Raw genomic sequence first — 19775 nt, forward strand, 5'->3', positions numbered from 1 at the left:
AAACTGCTCAAATTGTGTGCCGCTACTGTTTTTGTCTTTTTAGTTTGCTAATGTACAGAGACGCGTTAGTTTAACTTGAAAGCAACATGACAAGGAATGATAATGGCTTCTGACTGAAGGTAAAAACCCCTCAGACGCTTCAGCCTGCTTTCCTGGTCTGACACATAAAAGACTCGGCTCGTCCTTCAGACTCAATCTTTCCGCTTTTGTCCTTCCGAACGGCAAACAGTAGCTGCCTCCTCCAGCTCGATGCATTCCTAAGATGCTCTCTGTTTTTCCCTCCCTTCTCCTTTTACCTATCCCTCCTCTCCCCCTTCACCTCCTCCCTCCCACCTCAACAGAAGACCTACCGTGACTTCAGGCTGCAAGGCGTCCTGGACGGCACACTGAACAACAAGAGCTATGAGACCATCTACAACCGGCTGACGGTGGAGGAAGCCACGGCAGCCGTCAAGGCAGGCGACGGCCTGCAGGGCATCAGCATGAGAGACAGCGACGAGGAGGACGACTAAACTCGCACACAAACACACCCTCCCTTCACACTCCCTGTTTCCTACTTGATTGTCATCCTTCCTAACAGATCAGGAGCTTCTGTCACAGTTAATGACAGAGCTGATCTACTTCACTTCACTCAACAGTTTTCATTAAAAACTCAGCAAACGTAGTTTAATATTAGTATTTTTGAAATATATTGCTTCTGGACAGAAGAGCCATGCTTTTTTTCAACAACAGGACAGGATATGCTAAAGTTAGCTAGCGTGTCATGTTGTTTTCCCCACTGAGCTCCACAGTCTTGGAAAACTAAAGACAACAAATATTTGAAAATAACATTAGGAACTAGGTAGAAGTAGAGAACTAGCTACTCAGCAAAACCACCTTGCAATATTAGCAGCAGGAGCAGGTTATGCTAATGTTAGCTAGCATGCCATGTTGTGGATGCATTTTTTCCATTTAACTCCACCCAGTCAATGAAAACTAAACTGAAGACTACAAAACAGAAACTGAAGTCAAAAAACATAGTAAAAAAATACATTAAAAAAAACATTGTGAAACACTAACACTAAAACACTGTTGCTAACAGCAGTGACTGCTTATGCTAATGTTAGGTAGCAAGCCAACAGCTCTTAGCTCACTGATTTTCTTCACTGTCATTGAAAAATATAAACTGAAACAAAAATGAAACTACTTTCCAGTAGTATGACTTGATAGTCTGTCTGGAGAAAAAAGACACAAATAGTTACACAGCTGGGCAAAATAACCAACAACAGGACAGGTTATGCTAACGTTGGCTAGTAAGCCTAGTAAGCCATGTTGTTGATGCATTTTCTCCACTTCAGACAACAATACTCAATGAATAGAATAATTTAGATTACAGTCAATAAATGTAATTTTTTGATAGGAGAAAGTTATGCTAATGCTAGCTAGTGAGTCTTGTTAATGCATTTTTTACTTAAGTCTATTTTACTTTTATTAAAGGTAAAAAATATCATTCTTGAGTATGAATGAGTTGACAAAATTGAATAAAGAAGTCCAGTTGTATAATGAATTGAACTGAAACGTGAGCTAACGTTATCATTACAGCCCTTTATATGAATTTAGTGTTATGTTAGCTTAACGGCTAACATTATCTTGCTAGCTAACAGATAAGAAAAGGTAGGAGAACAGCTGTTACCACAGAAATACAAAGGGATAATGAATAAATGTGAGGAGATATTATTGTTGTTTGTTACAATTAGAGTTTTACTTAAATATATGTCACGTCTGTTCAGCTTCCATGCCCCCTGGGATTTATGTTATCGTTGACCATGTAAAATGTTTTTAGGGTTTCTTCTCTTTAAACTGAAAATACAGTGGAGGAAAAAATATTGAAAACAAACCTAGCTTTCATTTTTTAGGAGTGAACACTGAGTGTAGTTACATGTGCAGTAGAGGTGACATGTCATTCATCACAGCTGAAGACCTGATCAGTTGAGAAGGGATGCTCAGGTAGTGACACACCCCCTTTTACCCAACCTGTCACATGCTCATCGCCCAGACACTACATGTTGAAACGTACACGAGTCAGAATGTACGACAAACAGGAAGTCACGGCGAGGCGAGGCGAGGCATCAACACGCTCTGGACTGTGCCAAGACGAACCTCGCCAAGCTCCGCCCTCCTCCATGAGCAGCCATACTCTGATTGATGTCACTTTGTACAGTAGAGCTCAGCGATCGCCATTAGTGCAGCTCCTTTCTGTTTCGTTTCATCCACCGTTGTAGCTTGTTGTTCAAAGCTTCAAAGGCTCCAGCAGCTCTGAAACCCCAGAGTCCAGGCGACCTCGCTGCCTTTTTTTAATCATACTCCTGACAGCTACAAAATCCACTAAAGAAATGTATTTTTATTTGATAGGAAGCTTGGAATTGTTAGGTTCAATCTAACTGGTTTTATTGAAGCTCAGTAATCCACTTTCATTCTCGTCACCAGTAAAACAACAGCACTGTTTCTTTTTTGTTTAAACCATTAAAACAAGGTTGTTTTTAACATTTTCCTGACAAGCAGGAAAATGCGTGGTTAGGTGAATAATTACTGTTGTCTCTGATCAGCAAAAGCAGAAGTAGCCTGACATCGTTACAGCACTTCAGTACTTGAAGTTGGGGTCAGCAAAGCATCTGACCGCTGTCATCATCCTTGAGTGTTTGAAACAAATGTTTGTTTCCTTTAACCATGATCACAACCTTTCTCTAATCTTGAAGAAGCAGCTTTCATTGGTTATTGTAGGTAGCAGATCAGAAAACACCTGTGGGTCAATTTAGAAAGCGATGTTTTGTTTTTTTTGATTGGGGAACTCTGTTCTGATCATGTTCCCTTACATTGAAATTAGACGAATCTATGTACCAAAGGTTTCTGTGCTAGCGTGTCTGTTATGTAACACTGCGGAAAGTTAAGTTAGACTTTATAAATGGCGGAAACCGGTTTCAGTCCCATCATACACCAAACAGCTGAGCATAGCTTTTGTAACCCTTCACCGGGATCTTGTAATTAAGTCGCCCAAACTTATCCAAACCTTTAAAGGATGATTGTAGTTTTACAGTTTGGATCTCTGTTGGGTTTGTCCATCATTTTGATCAGTAACATCTGTGAAAAGAGTCAGACGAGTAAAGGAACAAGAGCAAACAAATGATTGGACAAACTGGAAACATGGTCAGTGCAGTCAAATTGAAAGTGAGCACACCTGCAATTTTGATAATGATTCAAATCACACAGGAAAATTTGATTGTACACAGTTACAGGAAGGTCTGCGGCTCAAAGTTAAAGCAGAAAATGGGTCTATGAGTTGGATGTTGGATGTTTAATCTGGACAGTTTGAGTCATAATTTTACTGTTTACCTTTCACCTAACCTGGAGGTTTGTTTCCAACCTGTCTGACTGCTCGTGTTTCTTTACCAGTTGGATTTAACTGTTACAGTAACTGATAGAAACGACGCCCAAACCTACAAAAACAACACCCAGATTGTAATAAACCAGAATTATCCTTTATTAACAATTAACAATCTTTCCTTAGTTGCCAAGCGTTGATGTTGTTAAAATGGAGAAACGTTAGCATTTACCATTCAGAAACTTTGACATTGACAGAATGAAGGGTCTTGCAGAGTCATTCAGTATCATGTTTTTGTCTGGCAATAGGGTTTAGCTTTCAGGTAAAAAAAAAAAAAAACTAAAACAAAAAACAGACAGTGCTTAATAGCTGAATGTTTGATGTTCAGTGTCTTTGAACTCTTACAACTCCACGCTGACTAAATGTTGCCGCACTGCCGTCGTTTCTGAATCTGAACCTGAACCTTCTGTAGCTCCAGACGGTCCCCACCGCTGACCGAGGACCGGCGGCCTCAGGTGATAAAAGATGCAAAACGGGTCTGGGAAACAAATTTGCGCAGGTGTTCCGCAAAAACACAAAGAGTCGGTTTCACCACACCGGAGGTCTTTAAAAGGTGTCGGGACCGGAAGTGGAAAGTGGGGGAATACTTGTTGAGACGCGACGACTACATGCTGATGTAGTTGTAGATCTGCCGCCATCTTTGTTCACCCGTGATATTTACTGTTGTGAAGAGTCGTATTGAGCTGTAGCGTGGTATGGTCGTACCGCCTGATGTGCATCATACCCAACATCGATCAAAGTCTTACAAACGTGCCAACAAACTGACAAGGTCTGGACTGTTTGTTTTTTTTTTTGTTTGATTGTTTTAAAACAGGAACATCCCAGTAAAACATGCATCTATTTTTTTGTTTTTTTTAAAAATCTGATTACCGTCTTGAAATCCGATCAGCTGCCAGCGGGCGCGTTCAATCGCCACCGTCCGTTTGCGTGTCGTCGTCGTCCAGTAAAAAATAAAAAATAAAAATAAAAAAGTTTTATCTGTAGATTCAGTGTTGGCCTCCGATCGACTGTGTGCAGCAACCTGCCGTTTGTTTTAACTGTCCGATCCAGTTTGTGTCAGTGCAGTTCAACAGGCCAAAAACCGAAAGGACAAAAATCTGTTATTTGAAGAAGTATATTTATATTGTCTTATTGTGCACCTGTTTTGTTCAGGTGTCTTATCTCAGTGTCACTATTAAAAGTGTTTTTAAAGCAACTGTGATTTCACTCTGGGGGTTTTATTCTCTCAAACTGAGGATTGGTTCCTTGACGTCAGACATTGGATGCACCAGTCCTTAAGTTTTACAAAATAAAAGCTTTATTCTTTTGGTTTTTTTTTTTGTTTTTTTTGTTGTTGTTTTTTGTTTTCACATTAAAGGTACTTTGGATGGTATTGTAGCATCCTCCACAGCTACATGACGTCAGAAGGAAATTTGAGATTTGTAGGAAATTTTTTAAAAAATGTGTAGTTTATCTTTAAAATGTGCTATATGGCCAAAAGTATGTGGACACCTCACATGGTCCTCTTAGTTCCAATGGAGGGAACCTTTGGAAACCCTTTCCTGTTTAAACGTGGCACCATCCCTCTGCACGTAAAGAAATGGTTCTCCCAGTTTGGTGTTTTAGACCTTGACTGATCTGCACAGAGTCCTGACCTCAACCTCATCCAGCACCTCTGGGATGGACTGGAGTCGGACCTCAGTGCTGGACCTCACTAATGCTCCTGGGTCTGGACGGCGGCAGATCCCTGCAGCTGGTTCAACATCTGGCGGAAAGACTGAAACCAATGAGAAGTGGAGCAGCATCACCATGGGCGCTAATCTAAAATACACTGAGGTATGTGGACACACTGTCGAGGGACTTCTGTAGAAATTGAAGCTCAAGCAATCTCAGCAAATACATCAGGCTGAATGTTGTTTAAATGTGTATTTACATATATTAAAATTACAGTTTATTTGCAGGAATATTAAAAAGAAAAGACAGGAACCCAGTGAAATAAAAAGTGAAATACATTAAGTAAGAAAACACTTTGATTTGTTTCTTTTTTCCATTGACTTCCTGTTTTTAATAAAAGTACAAATAATTACAAACAGTAAAAACCCTTGACACATATTTATGACCATTATTTGTGTATGTAATATTGCATAGATGATGCCTGAATGAATTTATATCAGAACTCCTTGTATTGTTAATACAGGGCATTTATCCCTGAAAGCTGCTTTTAAATTACCTTAATTTTCTACCCCTTAAAGTTAGTTAAATATCGCAGGGTTTAAGGGGATTTAAAAGCCATTTATGTCTGTTAATCCTCACACTAACACTCTGAGAAAAAAATGATTTCTTAATTTACTGAATTTGTCTCGTCACCCAGAGGTTTCACACTTCTCATTCAAATATTACACAGTATTCAGAGATTGACTGATCGATTTCCTTTTTAATCTGCTGAAGTATTTACTCTCCATGTCGCCTTAATCTTGTAGGTTTAAGGTTTTAAAGGGTTTCCGTTCTCGGGAAACTGTCTGTTGGCCGTCGTCCATCAGCTGCTGTTTCTCTTCTCTCATTAAAATGAGCATCAAATCTTCCTCCAACAAAAAAATGAATAAATAAATCAGAGTCCTGCTGCTGCAGCGACAGACAGAGACACAAGATAAGGGACACTCATTATTATTAATTCATTATTATTATAATTATTATTGTTATGTGATCATAATACGACCAAAGGTTTTATATTGTTAAAACTGAGTTCCAGCAAAAAGAAATTCAGTGTAAAATCAAAATCTATAAGGTCATTTCAAAATAAAAGACGTGTTACAGACAATCAACATTATTATCATCATTTTTCCTCTTTACGTTCATTCATGAATTAAAATGTAAAACAGAACCAGTTTCCTCCGAGTTGATCAGATCAGAGATTTTATGTCAGAAGTGTAAGTAAAAGTTTCTAAAGGCAGGAAATTATTATTTTTTTAAATCCTGATTTAAAGCTCATAATAATATTTAAACATAATGTGAAGCAGGATGAAAAATCACTAAAAAAACGTTAAAAGATTTAAATTTACAGGCCTCAGAAATCATTGAAGCTGGTTTACACGCTTTTGTTACAGGTTCTGCTTCAACTAATAACAACATTAATAATTATCATTATTTTGCCTTTTTGTGTTTTGCATTTGAGCTGGACGTCGTTCACACTTACTGATGCCACTTCCATATCACTGACATATACAGTATAGGCTACAGGCCTGTACTTTATTGATCACGTTATACATATCATATATTGATAAACCCTTTCACACTGGATTCACACCATCACTGGTTCATGCTGTTCATCCATTCATCATCATCATCATCATCATTATTTACTGTGGATCTGTTCACACTGTTTGCTCTCGGTAAACTTCATTTTGTTCTACAGTTTGTGCGATGATGATAAAGAGTATTTATAATAATAAGAAGAAGAATTAGAAGTTCCCATAATGAAAGGTTTATATCACACTGCAAAATTAAAAAGTGTTATTAATATATAGTATTTGTAAACAATTCTAGCTTCTATAATATTTTATATGAACATTGTGTTTTACTTTATTTTCATTCATTATCTGTTTATGCAGCAGCTGCTAATTACAGCTGCACAGGAGGACAAATATATTACTTCCAACATTATAATGTCTTATAAACCATTTCTGTATAAATGCTGAACAGAGGGAATAAAAGTGCTGCATTACAAAACAAAAGCCTTTGGCCTTTTTAAATCCAGATTATTAACAATTAAAATACCCCAAGACCAAAACAAAGGTGAAATGAAACGAAAACAATGAGAATAAAATCTAATAAAAGTAAATGAACAAATAAACGGAAGAGAATGAAATAAATCACAACAGGCCGCTGCCTCTTCAGCACTCCATCAGATCTGGGTGGGGGGTGGGGGTGTTGTAATATAACCTATTTGTAATAATAAAAATAAAAATAATAATAATAATAATAATAATAATAATAGTAATGGTTTAAGATTGTCTGGCCTTGTAGTAAAGCTGTGATTTTATAGAAATAAGAATATTTATTTATAGCTATGTGTTCTCTGTGACCTCTGACCTGAAACAAGCACAAACATCCCTTCACAAATATTTAATCATCTCAAATATATATGTGTATTATTATTATTATTATTTTCTTTCAGAGCAGTTTTTTCTGTGTTCATTAACAAACTCTTTTCAATAAACACTCTTCTGACCTTTCATAAATGATCAGTATTGAGGATGAATGTTCTGAGTTTCCACTTTTTTTATTTAAAGCAGTTTTATTGTGAAAATTTTCTCTGACCATGAAAAGCTTCAGTAGCAATAACAGTGATAATAAGAATCTTTATTTGTGCTATTTTTTCAAAACATCAAAAAGGAAATTAAAAATGAAATCATTAAATGTTTTGAATCGCTCCAGCTTCAGTCCAACGGACACAAACAGATGTTATTATTTCTTAATGTGTCTTTAGTGTGTTTGACTGTGTTCCGTTTGTGGCCCTCAGCGGTCACTTTTCCATTTCTCTCCATCTTTTGTTCAGACCCTTGAAAGGCAATTTCAGCTCATTCAGCATCAAACCCGCAGCTTTCAAGATGAACGTATTGTTGTGGGGTTTGTTCACCGTCGTCACTGATTCATCCTGTGGAATCTGCGTTTGTCTCCGCGCAGTGTTTCACGGTCTCTCTGTGCGTAAAAGAGCCGTTTGCATCCGGAAAAAAAAAAAAAAAAAAAAGAAAGTCAGGGCGTGTGATGAGAGGAGAGAACACGCAGATATTCTCTCATGTCGGTTCTTCTGCAGATTTATCTATCAGAGTTTATCTAGAGGACTCTCTCCCGCCATGGGTGGGTTTTGGCATCTAAAAATCTCGTGCGTAAAAGAAAGGAGAAAAAACCGCTCGGGTTGAAGTTTGTGATCCAGAGCCCCTGAAGCCCACCCAGGCTGAGATCGATGACTTCAAATCCATTTCCTGCTCAATATCTCTATCCGTTTTCTGTCTCAAGTTCAGCCACATGACAGCTCCCCTATCTTCCCTGAACCGTGCGTAAAAGCGCTGCAGTTTCTGGAGCCAGAGTTGTGTCCAAATCTGATGTAAACCTCTGACAGCTCCTGACCCCGCGGCCGCTGCGCGCCTGGCGTACTGCGATTCCAAAAAAAAAAAAAAAAAAAAAAAAAAAATGATGTCACGCAAAGCCACAAGGAGACCTGGGATTTACCAAATACCTTCCAGTTGAGCAGGAGTCCTGCCAAGTAAAGGACAACCTCCTCCTCCTCCTCTCCTCCTCCTCCTCCAGCGGCGACAAGTGCAGAGAATCGACGGAGGAGAATTGAGCAAATTATCTACTTTTCCGCTCCCCTTCCTGGACGTAACGATCGGCGAGGTCTCGGCTCTCTGCACGCCGGTATCGAGCGACTCGCGGCCGCGCTGATTGTCATCAATAAGTGGGGGGGAACGGGGCCGGTGATTTGGAGGGGGGTTCCCTGGCAGATGATGCCCTTTGCAGCGGGCCGGTGAGGAGCAGCCCCAACCTCAGGCTTCTCTCCAGCAGCTTCTTGTTGTTGTTGTCACAGCGCGGTTGATGCGGAGGTGATGGACGGTCCTCTCCGCCGCCCAGCGGGGATCCTCGGCTCCCCCCCGGCTTCTGGGAGCCAGTCCGCGGGCTCCGACATGCTCACCTCCGGCGGTAGCAGCAGCAAGCCTCTCGCTTTCTCCATCGACCGGATTATGGCCAGGACACCCGAGCCCAAGTCGATACCTCTCCCCAGCTGGTTCCAGTCCGCTCCCGTGGGGAAACCCGACGTCTGTCCGTCCACGCTGCATTGTATGATCCCGCTGGTGCCGCTCGGGTACGAGCCGGGCCACCGGCTCAGCATCACCGGGCTGGATCCGGGCCACTTCGACGCGTCTTCTGTGGCCGCTCCCGCAGACTTTTTGGGCTTTGGGTTAAACTATAAGAACCAGCAGGAGGACTCCTCTGTGAGCCAGCCCGCGGGCCAGTACAAACTCTTCAGACCCCGGGTGGTGAACCAGTCCTCCTTCCCCACCATGGGCACCGTGTGCTACCTGAACTGCAGCGGGGACAGCGGCTCCTGTCCCCCGCCGTCCGGCCTCGTCAACCTGCACCCGATGGCCTCGTACCTGCTCACCGCCCGGCACAAAGCCTTCATGGCGGAGAAGAGCAAGCCGGGCCTGCAGCAGGCCGGGGAGCGGTACCCGGTGTCCGGCGTGCAGGCCTTCAAGGAGCTGTCTCAGAGCCAGATCCAGCACTACATGAAGGAGCGGGACCAGATCCTCACCGACAAGATCTTCAAGGGCTCCGCGGCGGCGGCGGCCCGGCTCAGCGGCTCCTGTCCCGGGAACAAGCCCAAAGTTTTCACCTGCGAGGTCTGCGGCAAGGTGAGTCCAGCGCGGACCGGCAGTTTTATTCCATCTGTGACCGCAGGAGGAAACGGAACCAGATCCCAGCGGAGTGTCCGGAGCAGCAGGAGGATTCATTTACTCATTAAACACACAAATCACATTCTTTCATTTACGACTCTTTTTTACAATTTGTCTTGTTTTTTTACTGGAGTTTTTCTGGAGGTTTAGTCCAGCTGTGTGGAGACTTTTCAAACGTTAAAACCACAGTTAGATTATTACATTGTGATCAGTTCGATCGATTATTAGTCATTAAGTACAGTAATTAAATTCAAATCATTAATCTAAATTACCTCTAAATTCCGATTTTGTCCATTTTAATGAGCTGCTTCAAACAAATGAAACAAAACCACACATTATTCTTATTATAATGAGAATAAGTTCTTGATTAAACATTGAAACTAATGAACAGATTTTCTCTCAGGATCAATAAGATGATGTTAGTTTTATGTGACTCTTCTTTCCTGTGGACCGGACTGTGTTTCAGGCCTGTCCGTTCAGGTGTTTGTATTTTATATTTATTTTAAATCACGCTTTATCTTATTCACATCACATGTTGTCGGGGAGGTGTCCTCTGTGATTCCTCTCCCACGCGCACAGAAATCTTTTGCGAATCTTTTTATTTGTTTTTTGTTTATTGTGTGTTTTTATATTTACTTTCTATTTATTTTTCTACCGAGAATCAAAGACGAATCAAATGATCTTAATTCATCTGTTAAATCAGGATTCATTATTTCTCTGAAACGCCAAATCTTCCACTGTGACGTGTTGCTGCGCGTTGAGCAGATTTACGTGGTTATTATTGTGTTTTAACGGCCCATTAAATGTATTCAGAGTCTATTAAATGACCCCTGACAGATGACGTTTAATTAGACTCAATCTGATAATTAAAGGGCACTCGTTTTCTTTTCTTTTTTTTCTTCTTTTCTTTACTGTTTATTTTGTTTTTTTTTTTTGTTTTTACCTTTAAACGAAAAGACCCTTAAACTGGGATTAAGGTGTTTTCAATTGCAGATTCCAGAACAGTGAAATCATTGTAAATGTTATTTATTCATTTATTTATTTATTGTTAGGCTAGAGGATTGTAGGCCAAGTGATTGTATTGTGAATATCTCCCTCACCTGTAATTCCCTTAGGTCATTTTGATTCACGCGAATTTAATGTTATTTTAAGGAAGATGTGTTTTTATATAATTTTATATATATTATAGCTAATATTATTATTCTATTTTTAATTTTTTTTTTTTATTATTGTTATTTAGGTTTTTACGGTAGATGATTGTAAGTGATTGTGAATATCTCCTTCACCTGTAATTCTCTCAGCTCAATTTGATTTATGTTAATATAATGATATTTTAAGGAAGATGTGTTTTTATATATTTCTTATATATATTATAGCTAATATTATCATTATTATTATTATTATTATTATTATGTTTTGTTTTTACGGTAGATGATTGTAAGTGAGTGTGAATATCTCCTTCACCTGTAATTCTCTCCGCTCACTTTGATTTATGTGAATTTAATGATATTTCAAGGAAGATGTGTTTTTTTTACATATAGGCTATTATCACAATATTAATAACTATTATTAATATTATCTGGTTTTTTTTTCTCCTCTCCTGCTCAGGTGTTCAACGCGCACTACAACCTGACCCGCCACATGCCCGTGCACACCGGCGCGCGGCCGTTCGTGTGTAAAGTTTGCGGGAAAGGCTTCAGACAGGCGAGCACACTGTGCCGACACAAAATCATCCACACTCAGGTAGGAGAGCGAGAGCTTTATTGTTTGTTTGTTTGTTTGTTTGTTTGTTTGTTTGTTGTTTACGTGTTGATCAACTGAACCAAAGAACCATCTTATTTAATTATAATGTTCATAATTAATTATGATTTTTATTCCTTGTTGACCGTTTTCATCAGATTGTGATCTGATCGTTTTATGGTAAAATATAAAGAAACGTATTTTCATTTTATTAGTTATTATCATATTAACGTTTATCCATTTATTAATAGAGTAAAAAACAAACTGTGTTTATTTATTTTTGTTTATCCCTCTAACACCTGTGATTGGGATAATTACGGTATTGATCTGTTGAGTATCGATTATAAATGTAAGATAAACCTGTTTCCTGGCCGCTGGGACAAAAATAAAAACTCTTTAACAAGAGCAACAACATTAAAATGACAAGCAGTTGTTGTCAACCTGTCAATCACTTTGATAACAGACATAATAACAGTCTTTAGTCGTATGTTTTAATATTGGTTGGTGGGACTTTTACAGTTAGATCATTGACTGTGGCTTTAACGCGACCCTTTAATGAGAGACATTTAATTTAATTTAATTTAATTGTCTTTAAATTGTGTTTTATTAGTTTTGTATGAGGACGAATCTGCTCAGAGAAAAATAAGAGACTGTAACATTAATTTGATTTTAGTAACCTGATATAAATGAGCTTTTAATAGATGTGTCTTTTTTATTTATATTTTAATTTATATTTTAATATATTATTTAAAAAAGGTGAAAATTTGACACGTTCAAGTTTTTTTAATCCTGAAAAAACGAAAAAACAAGAATCTTAGGGAGAGCATTTTTATGGAGTTCAGAGACGCAGTAAAGTGACATTTGAATCATCATCACTTTTTGTTCGGGGAACTATTATTTAATTAAACACATATACAGTTGATTATGAGGACAGGTGCTGCAGGTGTTTATGTGACAGAATAAAAGCGTCTGAGCCTCGAGCCTCTGCTCAGCCTGTTCCTTATGTTTGAGCTCCTCCTGTGGTTCACTCTCACATTTAATCTCTGCTGTTTTCCCAGGATACTTTTCATTGGGAATGAGAATGAAGTTTTTTTAGTTTTGAAAAAAATAATTTAAATAAAAAAAATTAAAAAAAATCCTTTTGAAATCATTAAAAATATTCCGATAATATCCATGAAGTTCAGGTCATGTCGAAACGTGTCAAAGTAAAATATCAAAATATTCCAATGATATTCTTTGTAATATTCAATTCTCTTAATATTTTTTATCAGATATATCATTTTCCAGTTATTTGTCATTTATTTTATTTACTTGTTTGTTTATTTTTGCAGGAAAAACCGCACAAGTGTAACCAGTGCGGGAAAGCCTTCAACCGGAGCTCCACCCTCAACACGCACACGCGCATCCACGCGGGATACAAACCGTTCGTGTGCGAGTTTTGCGGGAAAGGATTTCATCAGAAAGGTGCGGACATGACGGAAACAAGTCAGCCATTTTTTTTCACAGTCAGACACAGTCACTATAATATTTGCTTTTTCTTAATGATCTTCTTATATATGTCTAATATATATATATATTATATATATAATATCGATAATGTCATGCATTCAGAATTTAAGGTAATGAAATATTAGCATTAAAATGTGACCCAGGCTACTTAAAGTACGAAAAGTAACGGCCTCCTTCAAAATAATGTGTTTTATTTTTACATTATATTGTTGCATGTATGTGTTTGCAGAACAGCAGGTAAAGGTGGGGCTCATTTTAATGACTATAGTAATAGGTCATCATTTATTTGTTTATTATATTCTATATTAATGATATAAAGTAACCAAAGCCGACAAATAACTGTAATGGAGTAAAAACTAACAATATTAATCTTTCAAATGTAGCAGAAAATGGAAAAATAGAAGTTCCTGGGAATTTTAAATGTACTTTCCATTCCACCACTGATACCTGCACAGCTCTGTACAAATGTTGTTGCACTAAAATTGTTCATCAAATTGATTCATTTCTTAATAATTATGGTCTCGCAAAAGTATTAGAGGTGTGAAAAATTACAATATTTTTAATTTATTAATGTATTTACACGTCTTATATTATTATGTTATTGTGTTGTATTTGTGTCTTCACTAAAAACAGCTGTTTAATATCAAAAAATAATTCAGATTACCTGAACAACATGCAAAGGATGGTGCAGCAGGTTTCTCAGCCCTCAGTTTTGTCTACGGTGACTCCAGCTGTTAAGACACTGTTTAACTGAATTTTAATCCTTTTGCATTTTTTAGACTTTTCTCTTATTTTTGGATTATTTTATTGTGAAACAACAGATAGATTTCTCTTTCCACAGCTCTAAAAAATATCTAAACAAAACAATCTGTGTAGGAACCATCACTTTTTAAATTCTACATATCTACAACCTGACGTAGCCTTGGATCCACCGACTTCACCACCAACACTTATCATGAATCATTTTCTATAAAACCTCTATTAAAAACTGTGTCAAAGTGTTTGGGATCTTCTTTTTCTTCCCTCCGCTGACTTGACGTCTTTGATTCTGCACAGGAAACTACAAGAACCACAGGCTGACGCACAGCGGCGAGAAGCAGTTCAAGTGTTCGATCTGCAGCAAGGCGTTCCACCAGGTGTACAACCTCACCTTCCACATGCACACGCACAACGACAAGAAGCCCTTCACCTGCCCCACCTGCGGCAAGGGCTTCTGCAGGAACTTTGACCTGAAGAAACACGTCAGGAAGCTGCACGACCCAGCCAGCCCACAGTCGCCCCCCCAGGCCTGAGAGACGCCGACCTCTCACCCTGAACACTGACTCTGTGACCCCTCATCCCAACACACCAAAAAAAAAAAAAAGGAAAAAAGAAACCTCCCCCATCAGGTCAGGAACTAAACTTTAGTCCTCATGAGACGGATTCAGAAAGATTTTTCAAAAATCATCAACCTCATATTAACACTTTATGTGCTTTGTTCCCTCAAATCACTAAATTAGTTCCCTGTAGTGACTCAATTTGTGTCTTTTAATCAACAGCTGAAAACCACTGTGTTCTCTTTTGGCCACTCACCCCCCTCCTGTGCAGCCACAAAATGTCCTCAAATTACAAATAATTAACTCAAAAATACTAATTTGTTTCTACTTTTGTTCCCTCAAATGAGTCATTTCTGCCCTTGATTACTTGAATCAGTAAACTGTCCTCTCAGATGCCTTGATTTGACCCTTTGCGTCTCTCTTTTGCAGCCATGAAATTTTTAAAAAAAGAAACCTTGAAGCTGGTTTTTAAGGCTGATTGTGACAATTCTTCTAATTTAATTCAATTTGAGACAAAATGTGCTCAACTTACAAATCATTTGCTAAATGCTAATTTGTGTGATCAATTCTGGTGCTTTTGTTCCCTCAGATTATTTATTTGTATTCTTACATTACTTCAATAGTTTAATAGACAAAATATACTTAAATTTGACTCTTAAGGCAGAACACTCAAATTACAGATACTAATTTAGTGGTTTTTTCCCCCTCAAATTAGTCAATTTCACTGAAATTAGTGTTTTGTACCTTTAAAGGAGCCATTTCAAATTTTTGCTATCACTACATAGCTAATGTTAGCATTAGCAGCTGTTTACTTCCCAGTCTAGAAAAAAACTTTGTTAAGCATCAAACTTCATTCCTTTACTCCCCAGCAGATGTCTCCGGAGGTGGAAAGGAACGCCAATATCATCTTTTGGTTCTATTTCAATCACTTCTTTCTTCTACTGAAGTTAGCATGCTAACCCGCTAGCTCCAGGCCGTCTCCCGTCTTGCCCTCATTTCAGCTGCTAACCTTTTAGCTAGCGTATTATAAACGCAACTACTGCTGAAGATATTGGCAAGCAAACAGGTGTTAATGCTAACACTGGCTATGTAAGAATAGCAAAAACTTACATATAGCACCAGTAATTTCCACCAATTAGTCATCCGCAACTTCAAATTGATTAATTAGGTTCCTTGAATCAACAACGGATACTCTAAAATCACTAAACCACGTTCTCAAATGACTTCATGTGGCCACTGGTTCCGTGGATGACTCTGCAAATATTATCCACATTTTGAGGGCAGAATCAGGGATGTAGCAGCCACTGAGGTCATGACCCTAAATGTTATTTCTGGGACTTTAGGGGGGGTTTTAACGACCTGCTGAGAAAATGATCTCTTAGGTTAAACATCTTTAAAATTTGACTGTTTTAGGGGCAAAAATACTAAATTAAATTGAAAAATGAATTAAGACCTTTAGACCTGAAGCCTGAAGTTTAGCCACATGGCTCAATCAAAGACTAAATCTAAAATATATTGAATCCAAATGACTTAAACAACCTTTTAGATTGAAGTAATTTGAGGATACAAGTTTTATAAATTGCGGGAGCGTCTGTAAACAAACACATCGAGTGAACAAAATGGTATTTTAAGGAAATAATTTATCGATACTGCTGCATCTGATTTACGCTTGCACCTCAATGGAGTTGGGGGATCTGCAAGAGACAGAGGGGCCCCTACTCTAAAAACACTTGAGCCTACATTTCCCATAATGCAATGGAATTACAGCATTTGATTAGAGCTCAGACTTTCTGCTGTAAGTTTGTGTCTCCGAGCCCAAACCGTGATGATCCTATTTTCTCCTCCAGAGTCACAGGAGACTGAAAACAACGGCTTTTACTAAACACGACTAAAAAAACTTATTCTCTGTGTAAAATCAGTGAAATCCCCGTTTCTTTAGTGACTCAATTGACTCTCAATTAGAAACTGAAATGGATAATGATGTTTACACAGTGTGCGGCGTCGGCCTGTCCCAGAGAAAAAGTTTCCACTCATGATCGGAGGAATGATAAATAGACTCATGATGTCAGTATTTCTAAAATTTTACTCTAAAATGAAACATTTTTACATGAATCCTCTGGAATCTGACAGTATTTTATCACATTAGGTTCATTTTTATTCCTATTTCCTGACGTTTTTTTTTAATTAAATTAGTGTATTTAATGTCACTTATATGTGATTCAGTTCCCAGAGTCTGTCGTCTGTTAAATACAAATTCCTACAAATAACAAACACTTTATTTGTACAAATGTCCTTGATGCTCCGCCCCTAAATGTGACCCAGAAGAAACACATGAGAAAACCCCGTCCTCGACCCCTCCGGGCCTGTCGACCCCGCAGACTCGACACCTCCCCCCTTGAACTTGACCCTGCATAAGAAAAAAGCCATCAGGAGCAACTGACCCCTGACCTCTGACTCCCTCATGCCCTGGACACTCGCACGAGAAAACCTCCTGACTGGCCGCAGCGTTTCTTGGCTCAGCTCGTGTTGGACTGAGGACACTCGACAGAGGACGAGCTGAACTTTGACTCTCCTGTCCTCTGATTCTTATTTGATTATTATATCATAATGGTGGCTAATTATTATATCATTAGTCATCAGTGATCACTAGTTTTAATTATCTTTCAGTTTCATCTCAGGATGTGAGATTGATGAACTCTGAGACCAGAGATGTGGCAGAGGTGAAGAGACGCAGATTTTATTGTCAAAATCAGGATTTACAGCAACATTTTAAAGGACGGGTCTGATGAATTTCTATATTTTTCTGACAAAGTTACACACACACCGTCCTATAGCCAGACACACACCAGAGGCATAAATGTGGATAAATCCGCCACTGAAAATAGTCCCAAACGATACAGAGACAAACAAACACATTGTTGTTTTTGGTCTTTTTAATGTGATTTATTGACAAAAAGAAAAATACAGATTAACACCAGCTTGTACTTTGTCATAAACATGTTAAACATTCACAGTAATTCACGGCAGCAGGTAAAATCAACCTGGTATTTTTCCAGAAGTTTAAATATGAAAGACCTTGACAACAAGGTCAAGATTTACCAGCTTTTTTTTTTTCCAGAGCTTTCAATCCAATCTCACAGTTTTCATCAACAAATGGCATCGACTCAGTTCTCATCACGTGACCTAAATATGGAGCTTCAGTCACATGATCACAGTGTTTGGAAGTGTTTTATATTCAAGTACAAAGTTAATGTACTTGTACTTAATACTTCTAGAGAGATATTGTACTTTTTACTCCACTATTTATCTGATCTGACAAATTAAGATTTTACAAACCTTATAAAATATGATCTATACAGCAACATAATAACATAACAGTAATATCATGTATATCAGCCTAATCTTTCTCTTTTTACATTATCAACAGACCTGAATGCTTCTTCCACCACTGAGTGATTTATTACAACGTCAGTCTTTCTTTTGTCGTTTTCATCCATAATTTCTGTCAGTAATAACGACAACAGTGGGAGCTCGTTAGCATCATTAAAAACAAGTCTGACGAGTCCAGAAACACAATCTCCAAATGTATTAAAATTATCTTCTTACTTCAGCTTTGACCTGCTGCCATTCCTGTGGTTGTGGTCACACAGCTCTTCTGTGTAATGAGGCCTCATTTCAGTTTGACCTCCACAAACAGTGGTTCAGATAATCTGGATGAACTGTTGGTTTGTTTCTTGACTGGTCAGATTTCTCTTCAAGTGGTATCACGGTGTTTCCCCAGACCTCACCTGATTAACTTGGTGAGTACAGTGTCGCTATAACTCATGGAAACGATGAACAAAACTTCAGAAATAAAACTAAAGTTGTGATAGAAACAGAATATACATTTGACCATTAGTACTATATGTTTAAAAACGATTGTAATACAGTGAATCAAGGCTGGATCACCAACTGGGCAAAGCAGGCAACTGCCCCTGGCCCCAAACCACCAGGTTTACTCCACATCATTTAGACATTTATTAATGATTAATCGCAAATTTGTCATAAATCTGCAACACTGACGTTCAATATAAACCTTAGAAAAGGTCATAAGGGATCGATGGGGACCAATGTTTTCTTTAATAATCAGTTGTTGAGTCATAAAATGTCAGAAAATTATCTAAATTGTTGCCAATTGATGAACTTAATAATGTCAGCTCTAGAGGACTGGTTGGTTTTAGGGTAATAATGAAACCATTCCAGTCATGATGTAGATGCCACTTGGACGTGAACACCTTCAAATTAGTTTAAAGTGACAGATTTATCCCCGGTTTTATATAAAATACAAACATTGTCTTGAACACTTGTGGACTGGACTACAGTCACAGCTTCACCTCTGCATCTCTGGTCCTGACTGATGGAGGGAGTCGAGTCTCCTCAGTCAGTCTCTTGTATTTTTTATTTCAGTCTCAGGATTATTGTAAAAAGAAGTGTTTTATGATATTTATTTTAAATTGTACCACTGTTATAACTTAAAGAGAAGAGCTGAACTGAAGACTATGGTATATGAAAACAAAAGTTTCTTGTCACGGTGAAAAGTTAGTTTTCTTTGGTCCTCCTGCTGCAGACGCTTAACAAGGAAACATAATAAATAAAATCAACTGTGTGTCATCAAGTCTTCAACACATTTTTATAAAGTATTACACCAATAAATATTAAACAAGACTATAACTTCATATTAGCCAAACAAAAGTAAAAAAAAAATCTAAATAAACACGTTTTTATTCAGATGCTGAGGATCTACATTGAAATAGTTTGATTTCAACCTAAAAGATTTATCAACTAAGAAAATATAAAAACTATTATTTTCCAATTATTCATAAAATAACCAGTTTGTTTGTTTGATGTTTGAGCACAAAATTAAAACTTTTATGAAAAGGATGTGCCTACTAAGTCACTTAGAAAGTCAAATTTTATTGTCATATGCGGTAAAATTTTGTCAACATTTTTACTTCCCGTCTTATTTTTGACTTAAACATTATTTTTCTTTTGCATTTTTTATTTTTACCAACTGTTCATCTGTTTTTGGCAAAATTAGCTTCTGTACAACACAGATCTTTCAAATTAAAGCCAAAATAAATGAATAAACAAACAAACAAATAAATAAATAGTGACATACAAGTGGTCTACTATTGGTTTTGACAACTGTTCTGTTCACACTGCAAAAACAAAGCAGAATTTTTATTTTTTTTTTCAAAGCAGGTTTTTAGGTTTGTTTGTTTTTTTCCTTTAATAAAAAAACTTTAATAATCAAAAAAACTTGTGGAAATTACAATAGAGTCTTACGAAAAGAAGCCAAAATATAATGGACAAGGATAATGA

The 19775-nt window shown here is 37.9% G+C and overlaps 2 protein-coding genes across 2 annotated transcripts in view; both read left to right on the plus strand.

Annotated features, from left to right (window-relative positions):
* The window catches only part of cadps2 (calcium dependent secretion activator 2), a 208828-nt gene extending 208231 nt beyond the window's left edge, over positions 1–597 (plus strand). Inside the window, 1 exon segment of the mRNA XM_022764550.1 lies at positions 342–597. Coding sequence (XP_022620271.1) covers positions 342–512 — 171 coding nt within the window. The 3' untranslated portion in view covers positions 513–597.
* An 8403-nt stretch (positions 598–9000) lies between these two features.
* fezf1 (FEZ family zinc finger 1) lies at positions 9001–14390 on the plus strand. Its single transcript, XM_022764535.1, has 4 exons — positions 9001–9807; positions 11458–11592; positions 12921–13053; positions 14155–14390. Exons 1-4 carry the CDS (start codon positions 9001–9003, stop codon positions 14388–14390), a joined length of 1311 nt encoding a protein of 436 aa, XP_022620256.1.
* The last annotated feature ends 5385 nt before the right edge of the window (positions 14391–19775 follow it).

Source organism: Seriola dumerili, unplaced genomic scaffold, assembly GCF_002260705.1.
Source record: "Seriola dumerili isolate Sdu_G_001 unplaced genomic scaffold, Sdu_1.0 BDQW01000550.1, whole genome shotgun sequence".
Classification (NCBI taxonomy): Eukaryota; Metazoa; Chordata; class Actinopteri; order Carangiformes; family Carangidae; genus Seriola; species Seriola dumerili.

Bases quoted from the DNA above. Each gene is read 5' to 3' on its own strand.
- fezf1 (XM_022764535.1), top strand. From the start codon at position 9,001: ATGGACGGTCCTCTCCGCCGCCCAGCGGGGATCCTCGGCTCCCCCCCG. The intron at 9,808-11,457 runs GTGAGTCCAGCG...TCTCCTGCTCAG, and splicing joins CCTGCGAGGTCTGCGGCAAG to GTGTTCAACGCGCACTACAA. The intron at 11,593-12,920 runs GTAGGAGAGCGA...TTATTTTTGCAG, and splicing joins ACAAAATCATCCACACTCAG to GAAAAACCGCACAAGTGTAA.